We start from the raw sequence: 22,559 nt of genomic DNA, 5'->3' as shown, positions 1-22,559 counted from the left end.
TCAACCTTCTCTCATATATTATGCAAAATATTTTTTTCATAAATTATAATACAGCACTTCTAATCAAATTACAATTTTCCTTATTTGGAAGGATTTAAAACATACAAGTTCAAAAAAAAAAAAACTTTAAATAACATTTTGTCAGGTTTATAATTAATGAATTCACAGGCAGCAATTAAAATCAAAATATGTACTGTAAATATAACATGAATAGAATGGTGTAAACTTCAGCTAAATAATGAGCTTGAACACAATATAGTAAAACACTCGATTTAAAAGTAAAGAGATAAAGCACTTACCAATGTTTTGAACCATAATTTCTTTCAGTTCATCTATTTCTCCTTGCACTTTTGTAAGCTTATCTACATCACGACTTTCTGAGAAATATTTCTGCAAAATTAAATGAAAAAGTGTTATTTCAATACTTAAAACAATCAGTAAAATACATAAAATGAATAAATGAACACAGTATGATTCATCTGTATACCATCTGAGATGCTAACACTCTTGAGAATTCACTATTCATAGCATAGGGCAATGCTGTCAAAGCTCTTGAACCATATGAAATTTGGAATCTATACAGAAAGCAAGAATTTAGTATGAATGAATATGCAAAGCTTATTTGTTACACGTTAGTAACATATAAAAATACATATTTTACACAAAAATTAAATATATTTCAATTCATTTAAAAATTAAGAACAGGAAAAATATTTTAAACATATAATTAAACAATAAAAAATATGGTAAAAGTATATTTACAGGTACCCCTTGGCGATTTTTGGATACCGAGTTTGTGCAATTCTCCGACTTGTTATTTTGGCTTGTGTAGTGGCAATGTTTGTTGCAAAAATCACCGCTATACAAAACCAAAATAATAAGATTTGCACAAACTCAGTATCCATGTTCACATCAACCTATTTTCACTTTAAAAAAATATCCCAGAATTGCACAAAAATTGCATTGTGCACTCCCTTGACTTTATCCATGTACACATTGACCTATTTTCACTTAAAAAACATCAGAGATTCGCACAAACTAGGCTTTGCGCACTCCCTTGACTTTATCCATGTACACATCAAACTATATTCACTTAAAAGTCAAAGGAGCAGCAAATAAAAAAATATATAATCTCAATAAACTACATTTTAAATCAAACAAATAACAAAAAATGGAAATTAATCTTTGCAGTACACAAAAGAAATATCCACTTATGAATTAACACGTGTTCAATCAAACAAAATTTCTTAACAGCATCGAAAAACTTTCTAAAATTATCTGAACTAGAATCTGTATACTGGCATCGCCACATAAATTTTAAAATAAGAGTCAGAAATATCCTCCGTAACGATGTTTGACCATATGCATTTCCAACGTTCAACCATACACATTTCCTTCTTACAAACAGGACACCTAATAATGGCTACTAAGTAAACCTTCATTTACACACCAGTCAAGTAATGCTCTTTTTCCCTTTCTTCCCAAATCATACAGAAACTTCAAATCAATCTTACCACATTCGGCCATTTTACCCATCTAAGCCACAAAACAAGCAATACACTTTTTATCCAACACACACCACAAGCCCTTACGAATTTACCGCAATCATGCAACCGATTACTTCGTAATAGGGTTTCCATAACATTCAACTACTCGGGCTACCATAAATGAAGCAACAAATGAAACAATAACTTTGCGATAATGCAAGGGGTACCCTTCTCTCTACTCTAAACAAAAATATTAATGTAAAATCAGTCATAGTACCAATGAAACTACTCACTTTTTCTTAATTTCGTTTAAAAAAATAAATGCACGGGATCGATCAAAATCCTAAAAAATTTAAGAACCAATCAGGCTATAAATAAAAAATGCAGTTTTATTAATAAACAAAATAAAAATTCAAACAAATCTCGCATTTTATCATAATTATATACACATGCAGATATATTTAAACACATGCAGATTTAATTTAAGATACACTGATCTCATTTTTTATTAGGAAATTCTCCCTTTTAAGTTTGACCTATTTTTATCATACACTGTTAAGAAAATAATGTGTCCATTTAAGAAAGTTCCAACTTATTTAAAAATATTTTTTTATGTATATTTCAAAATTATCTCTTCCAATCGCACTGATGTGACCTCAAAATTTGTTTTAGGAACTTTTTCATAAAAGTTCTTTTTGTGAAAACCTTTCAGGACTTAGAATTTTCTTTTATTGTATTATTCAAAATAGTGACTATGAAGGGGCAATTTTAACTATTGAAATAAAAAAAGGGGTATATACTACCCTATCAGGAAAATATGGAGCTTGCAAATATTTTTTTAATGATTAAAGATTTTTTTTTTTTTGACAGTTTTTCAAAATTAGAAAACTTAATTTAGAAAATACAATATAATTTGTTTTCACAGTGGCTTTTCTGTTATCAAAAGCCTCTGAGGATAAGATAAAATAAGCAATGGTATAAGATGTTTAAAGAAAGCAGAGAATGCTTTACACATTACATTTTGGGTTAAAATTCATAAACAAGACTACTGTAAATAGATGCGTTATCATGCTGCAAAATTCATCAGTTATATATCTCACAATTCGGACCGTTTTCTTCATGCAAATGCCACAAAATACTCAAATAATTTTCTTTGTAATAGCTAGGTCAGTTGGTAAAAATTCATGATGGATAACACCATGACAATTGAATAAAACAGTCAATATTTATATGATTTTAGTCACTTCTGACATGGTCTTGGCTTGTTTTAGCGCTCAAGGGCCATTTATTTGACTGTTGAGCTTTTTCTGTATTAGTGTAGATTCATATGTCATCACTAGTAATGTATTAGAATTATTTACACTCTCAAGAATGCATTTCATGGGCTAACAGAACATGTTTTTGGAATAACTCAAGAAGCTATAAACTATAATTCCAGGAACTTGATAAATAAGATCCTTAATTGTGATATTATGGCTGCTTAAGCACCAAATCTCTGACATGACTGGCATATTGCTCATAAATGGATAATCTGCCATAGCTTAATTCCTCTTTGATGCATTCTCTGTTTCCTTTAAACATCTTATACCATTGCTTATTTTATCTTGTTATCCTCAGAAGCTTTTTATAACAGAAAAGCCACTGTGAAAACAAATTATATTTTCTAAATTATGTTTTCTAATTTTGGAAAACTGTCAAAAATTCTTTAATCATTAAAAAATTATTTGAAAAAGAAAAAATAATTACAAATTGTAACAAACTATAATAATTATTAATATGCCCTGAAAAAGCCATTAACGGCTTCTGAAAAAACTTTGAAATTATTTCTTGTACGTGTTTTTTAAACAAATCATGCCCAATACTTTTTTTTAATCACAGTATTAGCCATCTGCTCCATTTTAAATGAAAATTTAATACTTGACAGGGTTTATACATTTTTCTTTGAATAGGAATTGAGTACTTTTTAAAGACCACCAATGAAAACATTAAGGGTCTATCAGCAAACACAACTGAACAAATTAATCAATTACTATACAACCACCTTTATTCTTGTAATAATATACTAAGAATAAAACAGAAGTACAGATGGAGAACAAAATAATGCGAACACCTGTGAAAAAGTATGACGTATCTCACACCTACAATACAGCCACACCACCTGCAACAGAAATCTGCCACCTAGTGAGCATGAAGAGGAAGGTATCAGTCTCTCAACAGCAGTCACCTGCATTGCATGCTTTGATAGAACTGTCTGTGACAAGTTGAAATGTCAGACCTGTCAGTTCCAAAGAGGAATGATAGTTGGAACCTGTTCAAGAGGAGCATTGGTTAAGGAAACAGCAAACCTTGTGGGATGTGCAAGGAGTAGGGTATCAGCCGTTATGACAGCGTACATAAAAGAGGGTAAGACGACGTCTTCAAAGCACAACAGTGGCCGAAAGTCAAAGCTGGCTGATAGGGATAGACGGGACTTGAAGCGAATAGTAGCCCAAAAGCACAAGCAATCACTATCCGAGATAACATCCAAAATGAACAGTCATCTCCAGGACCTCGTTCCAACAAAAACTGTCAAAACAGAACTTCATGCTGAGAACATTTATGGCTGAGTGGTACCCTTGGTGACAGCAACTAATGTAAACCCTTGGTGACAGCAACTAATGCTTTCAAGCGATGCCAATGGTGCAGAGATCACAAAAGTTGGTCCCCACAGCAGAGGCAACAGGTAATATGGTCAGATGAATCGTCATTCACCCTATTTCAAACGACCAGATGCGTTTATGTCTGGATAACGCCCAAAGAAGTGTTTCATCCTGACTGTCTTTTGCCAACTGTGAAGCACGGGGTGGCGCCATTATGGGGTGCGATATCTTGGCGTGGTCTTGGACCACTTATTATTCTGCATGGGAGGATGCCATCCAATCACTATCTAAGCATTCTAGGGGATCATGTCCATCCTTTTGTCCAGACTGTATTCCCTGGGGAGCGACCGTTTTTTCGAGAGAATGCCCCTATCCACACTTCTAGGTGTATTTAAGAATGGTTCGAAGAGCATGACGATGCAATTGAACATCTCGCTTGGCTCCCTCGGTCTCTGGACTTGAATATTATTGAACATTTATGGGCATATTTGGAGTCCTAACTTCGTTCCCGATTTCCAGCTCCATCCGAACTTTCGGAATTAGAGACCGCTCTGCAGGATGAATGGCTTAATATCCCTTTAATTATTGTCCATGACCTTTGTGCATCTATCCCACATCACATTCAATCTGAACTTCAGTCAGAGGGTGGTCCATCTCCCTATTAATAAAGATTTTCCATTATTTTGTCCTCCATCTGTATGTAGGATGCATTAGTATTAAACACAATCTAATATTTAATCTAAAACAAGTTTGAGAATAAGTTTTTAAGCAGTAACCATTAAATTATGAATATAATTTCTTGAAACATACATAACAGTTACACACATTTTAAAGAAAATTTACTTAGTCATTCCTAAAAAATTTTCTTTTTTCTTTTTTTTTTTTTTATATATTCGTTTAAACAAAAGCACTATTAAAATCATAGTCTACAGATGTTTGTAACAATATGACACATAATTTGTAGTCATTTCCTTTTTTTAACAACTTCCCATTTGGTTTATCATGACTTAATGGTAACTATACATGTATTTTTTTGTATACAACTTACTGTTTACAGCTACACTGTACTTACTGTTTACCGTTACAGTACTGTATACATGTATTTTTTGTATACAGCTTACTGTTTGTTACAGCTACAGTCTTAGTTTTACTGTTTGCTATGTGGTCTAGTGCAAATGATCCTCTAGTACAAATGATCCCACCAACCTCTTGGATCAATTTCACACATATCCATTAAATAGTTTTTATTTTATTCCGTATTTTGCCTATTTTACTTATTTTGTTAGCAGGAGTGTATTTACTTTACACAGATGAGAACCTCTGAAATACTCCTGCAGCTGGTCCTTTTGATGGGATATGAAACCCAAAGTAAATTTACGAATGTGCAGCAATCTTGGCTTACCGAAACTGGAAATACATCTATTAAATTCTTTAAAAGATGCCATTGAATTGTTAAAAAAAAATCTAGAATACATCTGAAGTGTAGATTCTAAGTTCACCTGCTTTAATATATAAATCAAAGTTTATACTAATCCGTATATCCCTTGCTAAAGAATCTGCTAATTCATTAAAATTTTTAACAACATCCCTTTGAAGAATTTTCTTTTAGTTTATATAGTCAAGTTCTTCTTCAATAATGCTTTATCTCTGAATTTTCAGATTTAGTTTAAAAAATTTTCGTTCTACAACACTGCATGTATTTAAATAAAGAAGTTAATATAATTTTTTTTTTTTAATAATTTCAACGCAGAAAATAATTCAGAAGGAAAAGGAATGAAATTATGTACCATATTTTCTTCCTTTTCTTACTAATTTTATTGTCTGAAAATTGCGAGGGGAAAATTATGTGACTAGTTTCTGAAGGCCATGGTTATCATAAGAGCATAACAAATGAAAAGCAGTCATGGATACACTAAAGGTAACTATTACAATATTATTTCTTTAAAAGAAATCTACATTCCATTAAAAATATACAGTAATATTAACATTAGAATATCTAATATGATATTTTCATTTTTACTTTCCTGTAACTTGAAACTCGCCTGTTCTTTAATTGTTCTCCTTTCCTTAGATCATTCATAACTAATTACAGAAGCGTGAAAGTGACTCTGAAATCGTAGCATGAATGTCAGTTCATCTTTGCTTCACAGCAATGGGTTCGTTCTCATATTAGGATGGCATAAAATTAGAAAACTCTAAAAAGGGAAACATCCGGCATAACTTCACAGGTATTTTGTGAGGGTTTGTCTTTGTTAATAAGACAAAAATGATCACTATGAGAATGAATCCATTTTAAAATTTATGGAAGCTTACTCTATTCAGCACAAAGGAAGGAAAAAATGACATGGATATTTTTTTTAATTTTGAGAACTCAGAGCTGAAAAGTTTGGAGGGGGGAAAACATGCAAGAAAATACACTAATATATATTCAGATGTATACATCAAATCTTTAAAATTATCAGGTTTCAAAATCTTCATTAACAAAGTCCTTTTGTCCATGAGAAAAAAGTAGCAAATCTATTTGAAAATCTTATCAAACTGTCATCAAATGGCCAGCAGTCTTAACCACAGTCACCCTGCCTGTCATACAAAGAACTCTAAGCAGTGTTGATGCTTTGAAACAAAGCCTTCACTGTTTTTCGAAATCTCTCCAAACAATATATAAAACTCAATACAACAAATGTCTATTCTGTGTTAATACAATTAATATATTTTTTATTTTGTCAATTTCTGGCCTTTTTTGTAAGAATTGAAATCAGGATTAAAAAAATGCAAAAAGTGTTGGATTAATTTTACAAAAATGGCTAACAAATATGAATATTCTGAAAGAATTTCATCGGAAAAAACACTTATCATAACCGATCTTAAAATCACTAAAATGTTGATAAATCATCATACTTGACAATACAGTACTAAAGAATTCATCCTGCAAAAAGGGGCTTAGAAGTCGCTTCATTCAGAATACTTGCAGCTAAATCTGAATGCATGTCAAAGTATTCAAATTAAAATAAGTAGCCTGTTACACTAATATATAATATTGTATTACTGTGGCTGAATATTTGTATTTTAACATTTGCAAGCAGTACCCATGTTTGCTGCAATGTGCACTCATTATATCACAAATATAATTTTAATGATCCTTCTGACATGGAATATTGTGGCATTAAACCATCGCCACATTAGGATACAAATGGTGCTTAATGCTTTAAGATTCATTTGCAAATTTTGACCAAAATTAAGGACTTAAGAACTGAGAATCATTTTCGAGAAACTTACACTTTTAAGAACTCTTTGATCCCTGTTTTATTATTAATTGACAGACTTTCTGAAAAATAATATTTCTAACTACAACATACTTCTATATGAATGCCTTGGTTTTTATTCCTGAAAAAATTTTGGTTGCAGTTACGGAGACTAAACTTTCATCCCATATACCCTGATATCATTAATAGACAATAATATAATTTGAAAATAATGAAATTCTAAAAAATTATGCATCAGAAAAAATATTAAAAAAAGACTACAAATTAATTTTTAGTATTACTAACTGTGGTAGTTTATCAAACATAACAACATTATTATTTTAAAAAATGGAAACTCAGTTATTCAAGAGTAATCAAATAATTCAATACCTGGATTTGAAAGCAATGTAAAAAACATATAATTCGATACTTAAAAAGTCTCTCTAAGTAGATATAATGGGGAAAAAAGGTTAAATTTTATTACTCGGGGTTATTCCTGCAGTAATGGTAAGAACACTTAAAGTTTTTCTATGATGCCCCTCTCTGTTTTATATAATATATATAAAACTTCATTCATGACAGACTTCATGGGAATTTTTCCGAGTTAGAAAACATTGAATTAAAAGTTAAAAGTAAATAAATCAAAGAGTGACTTACATCATCAGTTATACACAGGTATACAATTTCATCTTCATATATATAGTGAAACAAATAGCTGAAAATGAGAAAAGGAAAAAAAAAATCAGGATACAAAAAATATTTTCTTGATATATATGTAAACAAATATATACAGAAATGCCAACAATTCCTACATCATTAAATATTATTTACCCTCTTAAAAATTACAAATTCGCCAATTTCATCAAAATTCACTGTAGCCGATTCTGGTTAACCAAGGAGTAATATTCTTGAAAAATACAGTGACTGCTTTAATTATTTGAAGTTTGAATTAAAAATTTTAAAAGCTCTAGATTATCAGTGTAAACGTTTTCAAATAACAAATGAATTATTCAGTTGAATTATAAGTAATAAAAAATAAAATATGCATTTAATTACAAAGTTCTGTAAAACAGGTTTCTCCATATTTCCCTTCAGTAATATTTTTTTCCTTAGTGTGAAACTTCTGTCCGTAAAATATTAAAATCCATGCCTATTAAAACAAAATAAAAATTTTGAGGAAATACGAGATACCTTTTTTAAGTATTTCTAATTTGTGCATCAAACATAAATACAGTATGAAAGTCTGTAATCCGGACTCGTCGGGACTTCGGCAATTTCCAATTAGAGGTTTTTCCAGATTATAGATCATCAATTTAAATCTAGTAAGATGGCATGCAGAAATTATACTATTAAAAATATGAAACCGTAATTTATGAAATAAAAAGCAATTATGATCTAAAGGGTATCAAATTTTACAAAAAAAAAAAAAAGCTTAATATTTGTTTACTTCACTAAACATTTCTTTCAACGCGTGCAATGTATGTGCATTCTTTACATGCATGCGTAAAGTTTATGGCTTTGAGGTCCGGATTATAGATCGTTCCGGATTACAAACTTTGTACTGTATATGCCACCATAGCTCCTAACAATGATTCAAAGAATTTATATTACATAAACAAGGTTTGTAAAAAAAGTATCAGGAAATATTTTTTTTTCTAACGTCACGGTAAGTCGAAGCACGCTCGTACCATGCATGCTCGGTGGTGAACGATGTGACCTACAAGACACATCGGGCAGCTATGAGCATTCATTCAGGGTAGATCGTGGTTTTAGAAGATACCTGCTGTTGAGCGACTTGGTGCAAGCACAAAATGCAGCAAACGACTAAATAACACTACGCCATCAAATTTTGTGTTGGACTGAGGAAATCAGGTATGGAGATGTTGGTCTTGATTTGCCTACTGTTCAAAGATGAAAGCATGTCAGAATACACAGTTCCTAACTGACACGAGTTCTTACAAATGGCCGAGAGAGTGTGGAGGACACCCCAGCTGGACACTCTTTGACACCATAATGTGCAACATGTGCATGAAGTGATGAATTCAGACTGTTGATTAAGTGTACACATGGACACAGATGAAACTGGCATTAATAAGATGACAGTGCATAGCATTATCACTGAAAATTTGACAATGCAAAAGATCTGCACTCGAATCATCCCAAAGGTCAACGGATGACCGAAAGCAGAGGGGAGCGTCTGCTTGCGAAGACCTTCTGTTACATGATGAAGAAGATCCTGGGTTTTTGGACAATGTTATCAGGGAAGACAAAACTTGGTTATTTGAGTACGATCCAGAAACAAAGCAACAAAGTTTTGAATGGCACACTCCAGCATCACAATGTCCAAAAAAGGCTCGAATGAGCTAATCCTGAGTGAAAGGCATGTTAATCATTTTCTTAGCACTACAAATTCATACCTGACAGGCATACAGTGAATAGTGATTTTTACCAAGAAGTACTAAGAAAACTGAAGAGAAGGGTCAACTTAGTGAGGCAAGTCATAACCGGGAATTGAAAATTACATCACAACAACGCACCCAGCCAGACCTGTTCTAAAGTCACAGACAACCTGATGGCTGATGATAAACGGCATTGCAACGATTACACAATCCCTTATAGTCCTGACTTGGCACCAGCAGACTTTCCTAATCCCAAAAAAGTGAAATCCTTCCTTAAAGGACACCACCATGGAACAATAAGTGCTGTTAAAGAAGCTTGCATACGTGCCCTTATGGATGTTCCGGAATCCACATATCAGAGAGCCTTCGAGTCATGGAAAAGCTGCTGGCAAAAGTGTGTCTATGCTCAAGGGATATACTTTGAAGACTTCTGAGGTATTATAGCAATATCTTAAATAAATCTACTTTTCCGAAACTTCTCCCGATACTTCTTTTACAAACCCCTTATATCATGCATTTGCCACTGATTACAAGTACACAAAATAAACAGATATCTAATAAATAAAATCACCTCCTTCCTAGTTTTCTTGCAGAAAGAACAACCAAAACATTTTGTCATAAGAACAATTATTTTTCATTTATTACTATCATACTGGAAATGATACAACTTTAAATACCAATAAAATAGCAAGGAAGAGGTCAAACAAAATTTTAAGTTTAATTTATAACACCTGAGATTTCTTAATCCCTCATAAAATTCACATATATTGCTAATGAATATGCTATGGTTAAAGCAAAAAATCATTTTACAGTTAGCAATAACCACCTCTTTTGGTGAATGTGATAAATAATACATAATGGTTACATATATATGTAACTATTTGTATACACACACATATATATATAAAACATTGGTAAATAATTACCAATGAAATCTGGTCAATGTGATTAATTAAATATAACAGACGGAAACTCTGAACTCTAACATAATTTTAATGTCATGCCATATGATGCGCATGAAATTACATACATTGCCAATTTTATTAGCAATGAAACTTGAAGTAAAAGAAAAGTGTTTTACTTGTCTTCTGCAAGAGACTTCATGAGAAAGCAAATCTGGCGAGTTTCTGCATTGTCAAAAAACAAATAGGAACAAATAGTTATCAATCTGCACATATATGAAAAACAAATGGTTAACAATCTAACTGGTTTTTCGTAACAGCAGTGTCAATATAGAGGTTTTTCATAGTAAAGATACTCACTATGCTTACTACTTTCAATCTTCTGTCAAAAGAAAAAGAAGCTATAGTTGATGTTTGAGGCATTATTAGTTGCAACTGATGAACTGTGGCCAACAGAAAGTTTGTAAAAAATGAATTTTTGGTACTTTTCCGTTTTGCCAGCGAAAAGGATAAAGTCGCCAATAATAGTACAACTGATGCCATACGGAATATCTTCGCTGGTAACCTTTTACACCTCATTTTCAAAACAGGTTGCAGCCATTTCTTACCAGATTGATTGTTTCTTCCAATACTGGCATACAATTACATAGAATATTTACAAAGATAATTAAATTTTATGCTCTAAGACAATTCACAGTAATTAAGTCAATTAGAATGCAATCACATCGCTCAGCCGAAGGCAAAAATAAAGAAAAGGCAAAATCATAAGGTTAATTTCATCAATTCTAATGAGAATGCACTAGCGAAGTAAAGCACTGCAGTTTTACATAATTTCTGAGTAAGCTATTCGTACGAATTGAAATAATTCTCGCATTTAAACTTATATTCTTAATTAAGATTTAACTTGAAATTAGTGTAGATCATTACTGAGAGAATTATATTTTTGTAGCGTAGTTTACGTGAGATGAGATCACTTGATACGAACCGGCGAATCAGGAGGTTGAACCATGATAGCATAGTAAATTCTTAATGTCTTTTTACAAATTTATTGGCTTTTTACAAAATTTAAACCATATTAAAATGTTTATGCCTTCAAAATAAAAAATTCTTAGAACTAAAATTTGTCAACATTTTTTATGTGTATACTGTATGTTGTCATCAACAGTCTCCTTGGCGAGATTTGCGCTGGTGAAACGGGAAAGTACCGAATTTTCTAATATGTTTATGTATTTTTTAATTAACTGCTACCAAAATTGTATTAAATAAATAACATTTCACGTTATGTTTTATAATTTTTCTGCATGTTTATGCATGATGTTTTTATTATTGTATTAAATACAATACAGTACAAAGTCTTTAATCCGGACGTCCATAATACGGAATGATCTATAATCCGAACCTCAAAACTACAAACTTTCTGCGCATGTGCAGCGTTTATGCATATTAATATGCATGTTATTTTATATTTTTACACATACGCGTTTAATGCATAATGGAAGGTATAAGCTAGGCTAGAATTATCTAATTATCTATTTCAGTTAATCTTGCAAATTGAGTTGTTTCTGGCTTATTATTTTTTGCAGACTGTTAGAGCAATTTTATAAAAAGTAAGCTTGAACTTTTCGTTATATCAAAAAGAGTTTCCGATTCTGTAGCTGCCAAAGGATCTACAAAGCGAAGGCATGTTTCGATGTTCATCAAAAACAAAGTGGAATTGCTGCAAAAAATGGATAAAGGCATGAAGAAAGTGACAGAGGTTAGTGAAACGAAAAAATTTCGATTGACAAGTTAGTCGGTATTCTCAGCACAGCAATTAGAGGACTTGAACAGAACTTTGTAACTGAACAAGAAATTATGTCTGTTTATAGAATTAAAGAGAAAGTACAATCAAAAACCGTTAATTCGGACACCCATAATCCGCACCTCAAAGCTACAAACTTTCTGCGCATGCGTCCGATTGACGCATGCGCATAGGCGTTTACACGTGCACGTAAGACCTTTACGGCTGCGAATATGCGTGTGTGCAAGCGCATAATACGTTTACGCATGCGCGTTTAATGTATAACGGACGGTATAAGCTAAGCTAAAATTATCTAATTCAGTTAATGTTGCAGATTGCGTTGTTCCTTAATCTTCGAATTGGATCTGGCTTATTATTTTTTGCAGACTGTTAGAGCAATTTTATAAAAGTAAGCTTGAACTTTCGATTATGTCAAATAGAATTTCCGATATATATTTACTAATATGTAAAGGATCTACAAAGTGAAAGTATGTTTTGAAATCAGAAATCTGTTTATCAATTTCGCGCTGCTCTGTGGCAGGGGGGGGAGAAATGCGGCGGCGAGCAATGAATTGGAAGTTGATCTGTCAGCACTACCCTTATCTTCAGGGCAGATGTTTTTATTTTATTTGGCTTATAATTCCTTACTAAATGTAGTATTTCATCTCGATGTACTCTGTCTTTGATATGATTTAAATCAAGTTCCTCGTCATTATAATTCGCTTCGGATAGTGAAGAAAGTGACAGAGAGGTTATTGAAAACGAAAACATTTCAATTGACAAATTAGTCGGTATTCTTGACACAGCAATTATAGGACTTGAACAGCAGAACTTTGTAACTAAACAAGAAATTACGTCTGTTTAATAGAATTAAAGAGAAAGTATTATTACATGAAACGAAGCAACTTAAACAACTTACATTGAAAGAAATGTTTAATAAAGTAAACAAATAAATATTAAGCTTTTTCTTTTTGTAAATTTTGATACCCTTTAGATCGTAATTGTTCTTTATTTCATAAATTACGGTTTCATATTTTTAATTTTGTAATTTCTGCATGCCATTCTACCAGATCTAAACTGATGATCTATAATCTGGAAAAATCGATAATCCGGAATCGCGACGAGTCCCGATTATCGACTTTTGACTGTATTAGCACATAAAACGAAGCAACTTAAACAACTTACATTGAAAGAAATATTTAATAAAGTAAACAAATATTAAGCTTTTTTTTTTTTTTTTTTTTTTTTTAATTTTGATACCCTTTAGATCATAATTGGGCTGATCTTTGGAATTATGATAACAGGTAGTTTGGCGACATTTTGCAGGCGATAAAGGTTACTACCTAGGACTTTGGTAATAATGTGAGAAGTATTCAGTTCCGATTACGCATTATTTTGTGCGAGGGAAATGAGAGATCATGAGATATGTCATGTGGCATGAATGGACGAATTACAGTTCTTTAATCGGAAAAGGGGGTAAATTTGGAAAAATATCTGTAGTATTATATTATTTTGTATTAAGCTTCATTGTGTGTTGTGTGAAATAGTATTGATTAATTTTCGGATTGCATGGCACTATTTAAAGTGAATTCTAAATTTTTAATGCATTTATCTGATAATTCAAAAGAATTGATTGAATGGTATACGAGTGTAGGTTTTATTGCGGATAAGCATGAATGTCCAAAATGTGGAAATTAAATGAGATTGTGTGAAAGGAAGGATATTATAGATAAGTTTGAATGGCGGTGCAAGAAATCTGGTGAAAATGGACGTTTTGTGAAACGGAGTGTAAGGAAGGGTACGTGGTTTGCTGAAAGTAGTTTGAGTATGGGTGAAATTTTATTAATTTCTTATTACTGGGTGAATAGACTGCCAGTTGACTACTGGATTTCGGATTTAGAAATTAGCAGTAGTACTGCAGCCGATTGGAACTCTTTCTGTAGGGAAGTGTGCATGCCACGTAATGAAGATTCTGAAGAAGATTAAGTAAGTTAGTATTTTTAATCATTTGAGGATATTATTTTTATGCATTGTTCTAAATGTAAGGAGTAAATAAATTAATATGGTATTATTGGAAAATTGTTATTAGCAATGATTTAGTTTAAAGTAATTAGGATTGTAATCTAATTTTTATTAATGTATGTGCTTATTTATACTTTAAGTAGTGTTTTTTAATTTAATTATATTTTAATTTAATGATTGTGATTTTGTGAGTTATATGTTTGTAGTATTTTGGAATACGTTTGAGTGGTATACGTTGAGTATTTTCATGCATTTTTGTGAAATTTTTCTAATTTACGAGAAAAAAGCAATGTACATGGATATAGTGAAGAGTGTGCGCAATGCCATTTTTGTGCAATTCTGGGATTTTTTTTTAAGTAAAAATAAGTCGACATGTACATGGTTTAGTTATATTTTAATTAAATGATAGTTATTTTGTGAATTTTATGTTTGTAGCAATTTGGTATACGTTTCAGTTGAAGTAAACGTGCATGGAAATAATTTAAATATTTGACACTAAGTATTTGTAACCATTTTTAATGTTTGCGGTATAAATTCATTGGTGACATTTATAATATAGTAGATAATTTAGAGATAAAAGTTTTTGGATATTTTATTTATTTTATACGTGGAAATGTTCATCCTTGGAAAGGGTATATACTTTTTCGCAATCAGGTAATTTCATATATGTTCTTTTTACTGGATTTAAAGATTTACAAAATTTTCATGCATTTTCGTGAAATTTTTCTAATTTATGACAAAAAAGCAGTGTACATGGATATAGTGAAGAGTGTGCGTAATGCCATTTTTGTGCAATTCTGGGATTTTTTTTTTTAAGTAAAAATAAGTGAACGTGTACATGGTTTAGTTATATTTTAATTAAATGATAGTTATTTTGTGAATTTTATGTTTGTAGCAATTTGGTATACGTTTCAGTTGAAGTAAACGTGTATGGAAATAATTTAAATATTTGACACTAAGTATTTGTAACTATATTTTTAACGTTTGCGGTATAAATTCATTGGTGACGTTTATAATATAATAGATAATTTAGAGGTAAAAGTTTTTGGATATTTTATTTATTTTATATGTGGAAATGTTCATCCTTGGAAAGGGTATATACTTTTTCGCGATCAGGTAATTTCATATATGTGCTTTTTACCGAGTTTAAAGATTCACAAAATTTTCCTGCATTTTCGTGCAAATTTTTGTAATTTATGAGAAAATAGCAGTGTAGATGGGTAAAGTTAAGAGTGTGTGCAATGCCATTTTTGTGCAATTCTGGGATGTTTTTTTAAGTAAAAATAAGTCAACGTGTAAATGGTTTATGTGTATGTGCTATTCTGAAAAACGTGCAAGGAGTTTGCAATTGTGCACTTTTTCCCAATTTTGCAGTTAATATTTGTCATGATTAACCAGTTTTGTTACATAAAATTTCTAGCATAAGTGTAATTCAGCTAGTAGATTGTTGGAAAAAGTGTTGAGTAAATAAAAAGAAAAGAAACATGTCTTTACTTCGTGAAGACAAAATGGTGGCGAAAAAAAAAAAATAGAGGGTTGCTTTAGCAGAGTTGATTGCTAAATTTTCACCAAAAAATCGCCAAGTTACCATAATCGAAAGATCAACCCATAATTGCTCTTTATTTCATAAATTATGGTTTCATATTTTTAATTTTATAATTTCTGCATGCCATCTTACAGATTTAAATTGATGATCTATAATCTGGAAAAACCCCTAATCCAGAATCGCCGAAGTCCCGACAAGTCCGAATTAAAGACTTTGTATTGTAATTAGTTTATATATTAAATACTTATGTGCAAAATTAAGGGAATTTGCACATTGTCGAATTTCTGAAAAAATTAATGGGCAAATTTTAATAAAATGTAGTATGATATATATTTATAACAGAAGTACCATTTAAAAAACATTTCATATATGCATGGTTATCAGTAAAACTCTAGTACCATGATATGCAGAATACACATGGTGATATTGAACTGAAAATGAGTAATGTCGGGGTATGGTCCCCTATAACAACTAGACAAATCACATATGAGAGACACTACAGAGACAGTTGAGAAGCCACAGGGGCAGTCAACCTATTCCTGCAACAAGGCAGTTTCCAATTCTGGGATGGTTCTTGGAAGGGGATGGGGAGATGAAATTGCCCTCCCAAGAACAACTCAAGATATGCTCTATAGAGTCAAGTTTAGGAGATCTGGCTTGCCAATCCATGCAGCAAATGACCTCTTATTCCAAGAAACTGTCAACCAGGAACCCAGGACCAATTGCACCCCCAAAATGTCAACCATAGGGCTCTATGATCTATCTCAACCTCATAGCAGTCAGGGAGACTTTGTCAAACACAGCAGAGGTGTGCAGCAATCCCATGTGATGCCTGCTCAAACAATTACACCTTCACTATCATAAATATACTTTTTCCTAAAGAGGGAAGGATGGTACCATGTTCCATGCTCTTTCCAGGAACATGTTTCCAGAGAATAGATATCCAGGTTGTATCTCAACTTATCTGTAAAAAGTATGGTGCTTAATTGATCCAAGATACATGTTGTCAGCACAATGTGCTCTCTGGTGTGTTGCAGTAAACAGGAGACAAACAGCAGGTCTTTTGGCATACAGCCCTTTCTCATGAAGCCTTTAGGCAGCTGTAGATCATGAAATTTGGGTTCCAGTGGCAGTATACATCCCATACGAGAGCTGTGACAGGTGTAGCTGTTCTGTGTTGCTACGCTGAAAGTGCCAAATAACAATCCTCATTTGTCGTTGTAGATCTTGGTCAACATCATCAAGTCTTCTCAAATGGATCCAGTGTCCTGAAATTTCCACATATTGCAGATAACAATGGGTGTTACACTAAGCTCTGTAGCCACCCGTGCCGCGATTGGCCTGCCTCCAATCTACCAATAATTTTCCGTCATCTATAAGTTTGGGGCTATTCATTCCCCGATACCTTATAAAATTTACTGAAACACTGTAAAAGTCATGAAGAAGTACAAGCGCATAAATTGACAAAACCCCTCATGCACTTATATACCCTCCACGATCACAGCTTTGCTGGCACAGACAAAGCTGTGCTGTGATTACGTATTTGACTCTGAATATTTGTGTAATTCTTAATTAGCAAATTGCCAATGAGAAGTATGTAAAATTGAAAAAGGTATAAGCCATCTTGTATGAATGAGCCCTCATTCACATACAAATAAAAAATAACAGACTTATTCCACAAATTCTTAAAATAGCCAGGAAAACTTGATATTTTCTTGGATTATTTTTATATGAATTTTCAATAAAAATTGACTTAATATACTGAATAGAAGATAAAATAAAAGATTAAGTATTAAAGTTGGTACATTTTTACCAATTACAAAAGCAATTAAATTGCTTGACACAACAGCCCAGGGTAAAATCCTAGTATACGGTGCAGTGTTTGGCACGATTTTGAAAATTATCGCCAACACCAAATATGACCCAAAGAATGTCTATGTATATACTATACACTATTTACTATCACTATATATATAGTATATACTATGTATAACTATATATATTCTTTGAATGACCCGTTTACTAATAGTATATGTCCCGTTTTTACTGCTCATCATATAGTCGCCAAAAGTAGCCAAATCCCGTGTGCACCGGATACTAGGATTACTAGGATTAAACCAAGCCCAGATTTCAGGTACCTGAAAACAGCAGTTTTCCCCACTTACACTATATTAAACAAAAATAATTCATTATTTTTGTTTAGTATAGTTTTCAAAACTCCATATTACTGAAATCATTACAAGAAATATTTAATTAAAAGGAAAAATATTTTCCACTGCATATTTACTACACGTTAATAAATTTTTTTCAACATTTCCTTTTTTTAAAAATCAGTTTACCTTCCATGAGAATATGTAAGCTTTGGCTGTTCTGGAGATATTTTAGCTATTATCTGCTCGGTAACTTCTGAAAAATTTCCGGCACACCTTGCATACTTAGCCAGTACAGAACTTCCATGAGCCACCACAGCATATAATATAGGCATTTTCCTGAAATACACATGCAGGCAAATATCAGTACGTTTCATATGCATTACTAAAACTCGCTGCACAAATTCTGAAGCTATAAAAGATACTTAAAATTAATGTTTAAATATATACCCTAAGCAAAAGAAAAGCTAATGTACCCAGAAATGTGTACAATTACAAGTGGGAATCGTAGTTGGTTGGCAATAATTAAATTATGCTTACAGAACAACATGCATGTTTTATGGTAAAGTACATTTTAGTTAAACTATGCATCTAGAACGTACATATAACTAGAAATTTAAATGTTTTCTACGCGCACACTGCTCGTAACAAATCAACTTTTACATAACTATAGCTTGAACAAAATTTGAAGATCATTTTGAAACCTTGTTAACACAACAGTTCATATTACATTTCACACCTTATTTAATTTCCACGAAATATAACTTCAGAAATAACGAAATATCCCCATTATGCCTTTTATACAACATTTCTACTTACCTAACAAAATTGAATACTAAATTAAATTAACCTCAAAGGAAGAGAACCTGCCGTAGCAAAAGCGAAATCAAAATCGCATCAAAGTATAGGAATGCATCGCAAAACCGTTTTACAATCTACAAATCACTCGACAATGTGGTACAAAGCTTCTTTTACTTCTGAACTAAAATTCAAGTTTCATACCCTTAACTCGAGTCATAAGCTACTCCTTTATCAGTTGCGTCATATCTTAATTGATGCCAAATTTCATAACTATTTTATTCTTTTAGATTTTCCAGCTTTCTGCTAGGTTTTTATATCTAAAAATTATTCTATAAATAATTTTGTATTTAAGAAAATTTCATAGTGTCCCGAACTACGTAACTGACTTAAGTTAATAAAGTTGATAACGAATAATTTGCAGTAAAATAAAATTTGTTTTTCGTTCTCCCTTTATGACAATATCTTTCTTTTTTTATAAAGGTTCCAGTGGTTCGATTTTTTTTTTTTTTCAAATCACTCCCTTTAAAACGTTTTTTCTAGGAAAGGGTATTGTGAACTTCATGATTTATATTTTGTTAACGATATTCAACAGCCGTTGTTTTCTTTTTATTTTAGATGGAGTTTTGTTTTTGTAGTTTGACAATAGTAAGAAAGATTAGAATAATGGATATTCTTCGGAGAACAGCCTTAGTTGCGCAGGTTGGCTCCTCTATAAGGGTATGGGCGACATTTCATTATGCCAGCGAAAGTAAATGTCATGTGAGGAATTGGAGCTAGGGAGAAAAGGAAAATATATGGGGAAAAGCGGGATTAAGATTGTTTGTGTCTGGTAACTGATTGCTAATTTAATTCTGCTATATTGCTGAATTAGCATTAATAGTCACGTAATGGGCATTAATGACGAAAACGCAGGGATCCGATTTCATATTAATATATCACATTCCTGCTCATATAATCTATATATGTATCAGATAACTAGCTGCTTTTGACACTTGTTTCTGGATGCGTATTATTTTACAAATTTTTCTGCTTTGAAAACCCGAGTATTGAAACATTATGTGTATGCTTGTGAAAATATTATTTCAGATACACTCATATAAATAACTATACTATAATCTCATATTATTCAATTCTCATATAACTACGACAGAAATATGCTTCTATTATTTACTTCAAAATGCAGTATTTGATAACCTTCCACATAGTAGCCATTCTACAGTTGGTTCTTTAATGTTATATATAGGGCCTTAGGGGTCTAGTCTGGACACCGGTCGAGATCGATATCGGAAAACCAGTCGGGATTCTCTTTCCACTCGACAGCAGAAGGGAGCGCGAGTCTGGCCAGTACCTCCTATATCCCCCTTCAAATTCCGTCGGCGGAAAGTGAAGTGGAATTCCGTGCGGAAGTGACGTTTATTGCATAGCAACCAATCTATCTCACCTCTACATTGTTCCAGGCTCAGGGGAAGGGGGTAGTTTGTTGTCAAAGGGGCTGTTTCGCACGTGCTTATTACTGAGGATGGCGGTAGGGAAAAAAAATCGAGTTCGAGTAAATGGTGAAATTTTTCGAAAAAATACGTTGCTGGATTTAGTAAAGAGTATGGAAAAAAGAAATGGGGAAAGTTAATGGATATTTTAAACGCAGAAAGAAATGCCCTTTTCAAAACTTCAGGTATGTGAAGAAACGTAAACATAATTTTACGTATGATCTTTTACAAAATGGAAATTTTCTAAAAAGTTACATGTTTGTAAACTATTTGTTAAGAGGAATTTTATGATTAAAATACATTATTTTGTCTGAAAAGGTTATGCAACAATGTCATAAGTCAAATCATTGAAATATAGCACCGCATACGCGTATTTAATATTCCTAATGAATTTGAATTAAAAGAATTTAATTTTTAGCAACCCATGATTATATCAATAATTTTATTTATTCAGGAATTATACCTATCACGTAGCTACAAATATATTACGTATCGTAAATACCAATAAGGAGTGAGTAAAAATATAACAAACTTTTAACAAAAGTAATAGGAAGAAAAATAAAAAAATTAAATAACTATAGGTTAAATCATAAAGCTACAAATATACTATTTATCGTAGATACAAATAAGCAGTGAGTAAAAATATAACAAACTTTTAACAAAAGTAATAGGAAGAAAAATATAAAAAATTAAATAACTATAGGTTAAATCATAAAACATATTATCTTGCACACACACACACATATATACATATATATATTTTTTAACATATGCAGTGAAAGGAAATTCCAATACATATTCCATTTTATACCCTTTTTAAATCGATCCCACCAGTGACCGTGTGGTAAAATCGCTGAACACTGGTAGTTCGGTCCGAGGTCCAAATACTGCGAACGGGTTTGTTGCATTACCAACATATCTCTGATAACCAATATATCTGTCATTACCAACATATTTCTCGTAATTTCCAAAAGCATAAAAAATTAAGGCATACAAAACCTGTTTTAAATAAATAACTATATGTATATATAAATGTATTATAAATATATTAATATATGCAGTGAAAGGAAATTGCAGTACATATTCCTATTTATGCCCTTTTTAAGTTGATCCCACTAGTGGCCGAGCGGTAAAATTTCCGAACACTGGTAGTGCGGTCCGAGGTTCAAATCCCGCGAACGGGCTGGACGCATGGGCGTCATTACCAATGTATCTGTCATTACCAATATATCATTGGTAATGACAGATATATCATTTGTAACTTCCAGAAGCATAGAAGTTTCAGGCACAGAAAATCTGTTTTAAATATATATACATAAAATTGTATAAATATATTAACAGATGCTGTGAAAGAAATTGCAGTACATATATATTTATACCCTTTTTAAATCGATCCCCCCCAACGGCCGGTTAAATCGCTAACCACTAGAAGTTCGGTCCAAGGTTGGAATCCCGCGAACGGGCTGGGTGCATGGACGTTTTCGTGCTTTTCCCCATCTGTTACGTGTATACGAGCTAGTTTTCCTTAGAATGTCCTCCACGAAGGCAATCCTCACTTTAGGCAGATAGGTCTCGAGGCTTTGCCGTAATTACATAAAACCAAAACTAAGCACTTTTTTGATCTGAATAAATATACACAAAACTGATGTAATATCTAAAAGTAGACCACATTAAAAAATCTGATAACTAATTATAAGTCTTGCATTATAATATTGACAAGAATTTAACCGAAAATTGTACAGGAATTTAACTTGTTTTATACAGGAGATTCTAGAAACTATTGGAAATTGACATTGATATCGGTACAGTTAAAACTACTTAAATAATTTTTTTAACTCAAAGCAATTTAATGTAAATGTTGAATTTAGGATGTGCATAGTTTGAATTATATACTGCATATTCTTTAATGCATGTCTAATGTATTACATTTTTATACACTACAAATTCAAATAAAAGTAGAGGGAAGTACATTATAATTTAAAACATAAAATTTCAAAATTTATAAATTACTCATCAAAACATGAAATTAGTTTAAAAATTACAATTTTAAAATTTAAAGTATGCACCCCTTCTTTATATGTGAAATAGGAAAATACCAAATATA

General features: G+C 31.9%; 1 protein-coding gene across 2 annotated transcripts in view; it reads right to left on the bottom strand.

The window, feature by feature from the left end:
* Positions 1 to 19,313, bottom strand: part of Vamp7 (Vesicle-associated membrane protein 7) — a 35,110-nt gene extending 15,797 nt beyond the window's left edge. Inside the window, exons 1-6 of one of the 2 annotated variants that reach the window (XM_085818759.1) lie at positions 19,170 to 19,313; positions 18,357 to 18,506; positions 8,026 to 8,083; positions 1,781 to 1,830; positions 488 to 575; positions 300 to 390 (exon numbers count right to left, since the gene is read on the bottom strand). In XM_085818759.1, the coding sequence (XP_085674885.1) occupies positions 300 to 390; positions 488 to 575; positions 1,781 to 1,830; positions 8,026 to 8,083; positions 18,357 to 18,502 (433 nt within the window). In that variant the 5' untranslated portion in view covers positions 18,503 to 18,506; positions 19,170 to 19,313. Of the gene's footprint in view, positions 1 to 299; positions 391 to 487; positions 576 to 1,780; positions 1,831 to 8,025; positions 8,084 to 18,356; positions 18,507 to 18,986 lie in introns of both variants that reach the window. The other variant, XM_085818758.1, reaches the window with a different exon arrangement.
* Between the last annotated feature and the right edge of the window lie 3,246 nt (positions 19,314 to 22,559).

Source organism: Stegodyphus dumicola, chromosome 6 (assembly GCF_044657685.1).
Source record: "Stegodyphus dumicola isolate Sdum_Otavi_A_Nest chromosome 6, ASM4465768v1".
In the NCBI taxonomy this organism is placed as follows: domain Eukaryota; kingdom Metazoa; phylum Arthropoda; class Arachnida; order Araneae; family Eresidae; genus Stegodyphus; species Stegodyphus dumicola.
Note: the sequence above shows the minus strand (reverse complement) of the source record. Positions and strands in the feature narration are given on the sequence as shown.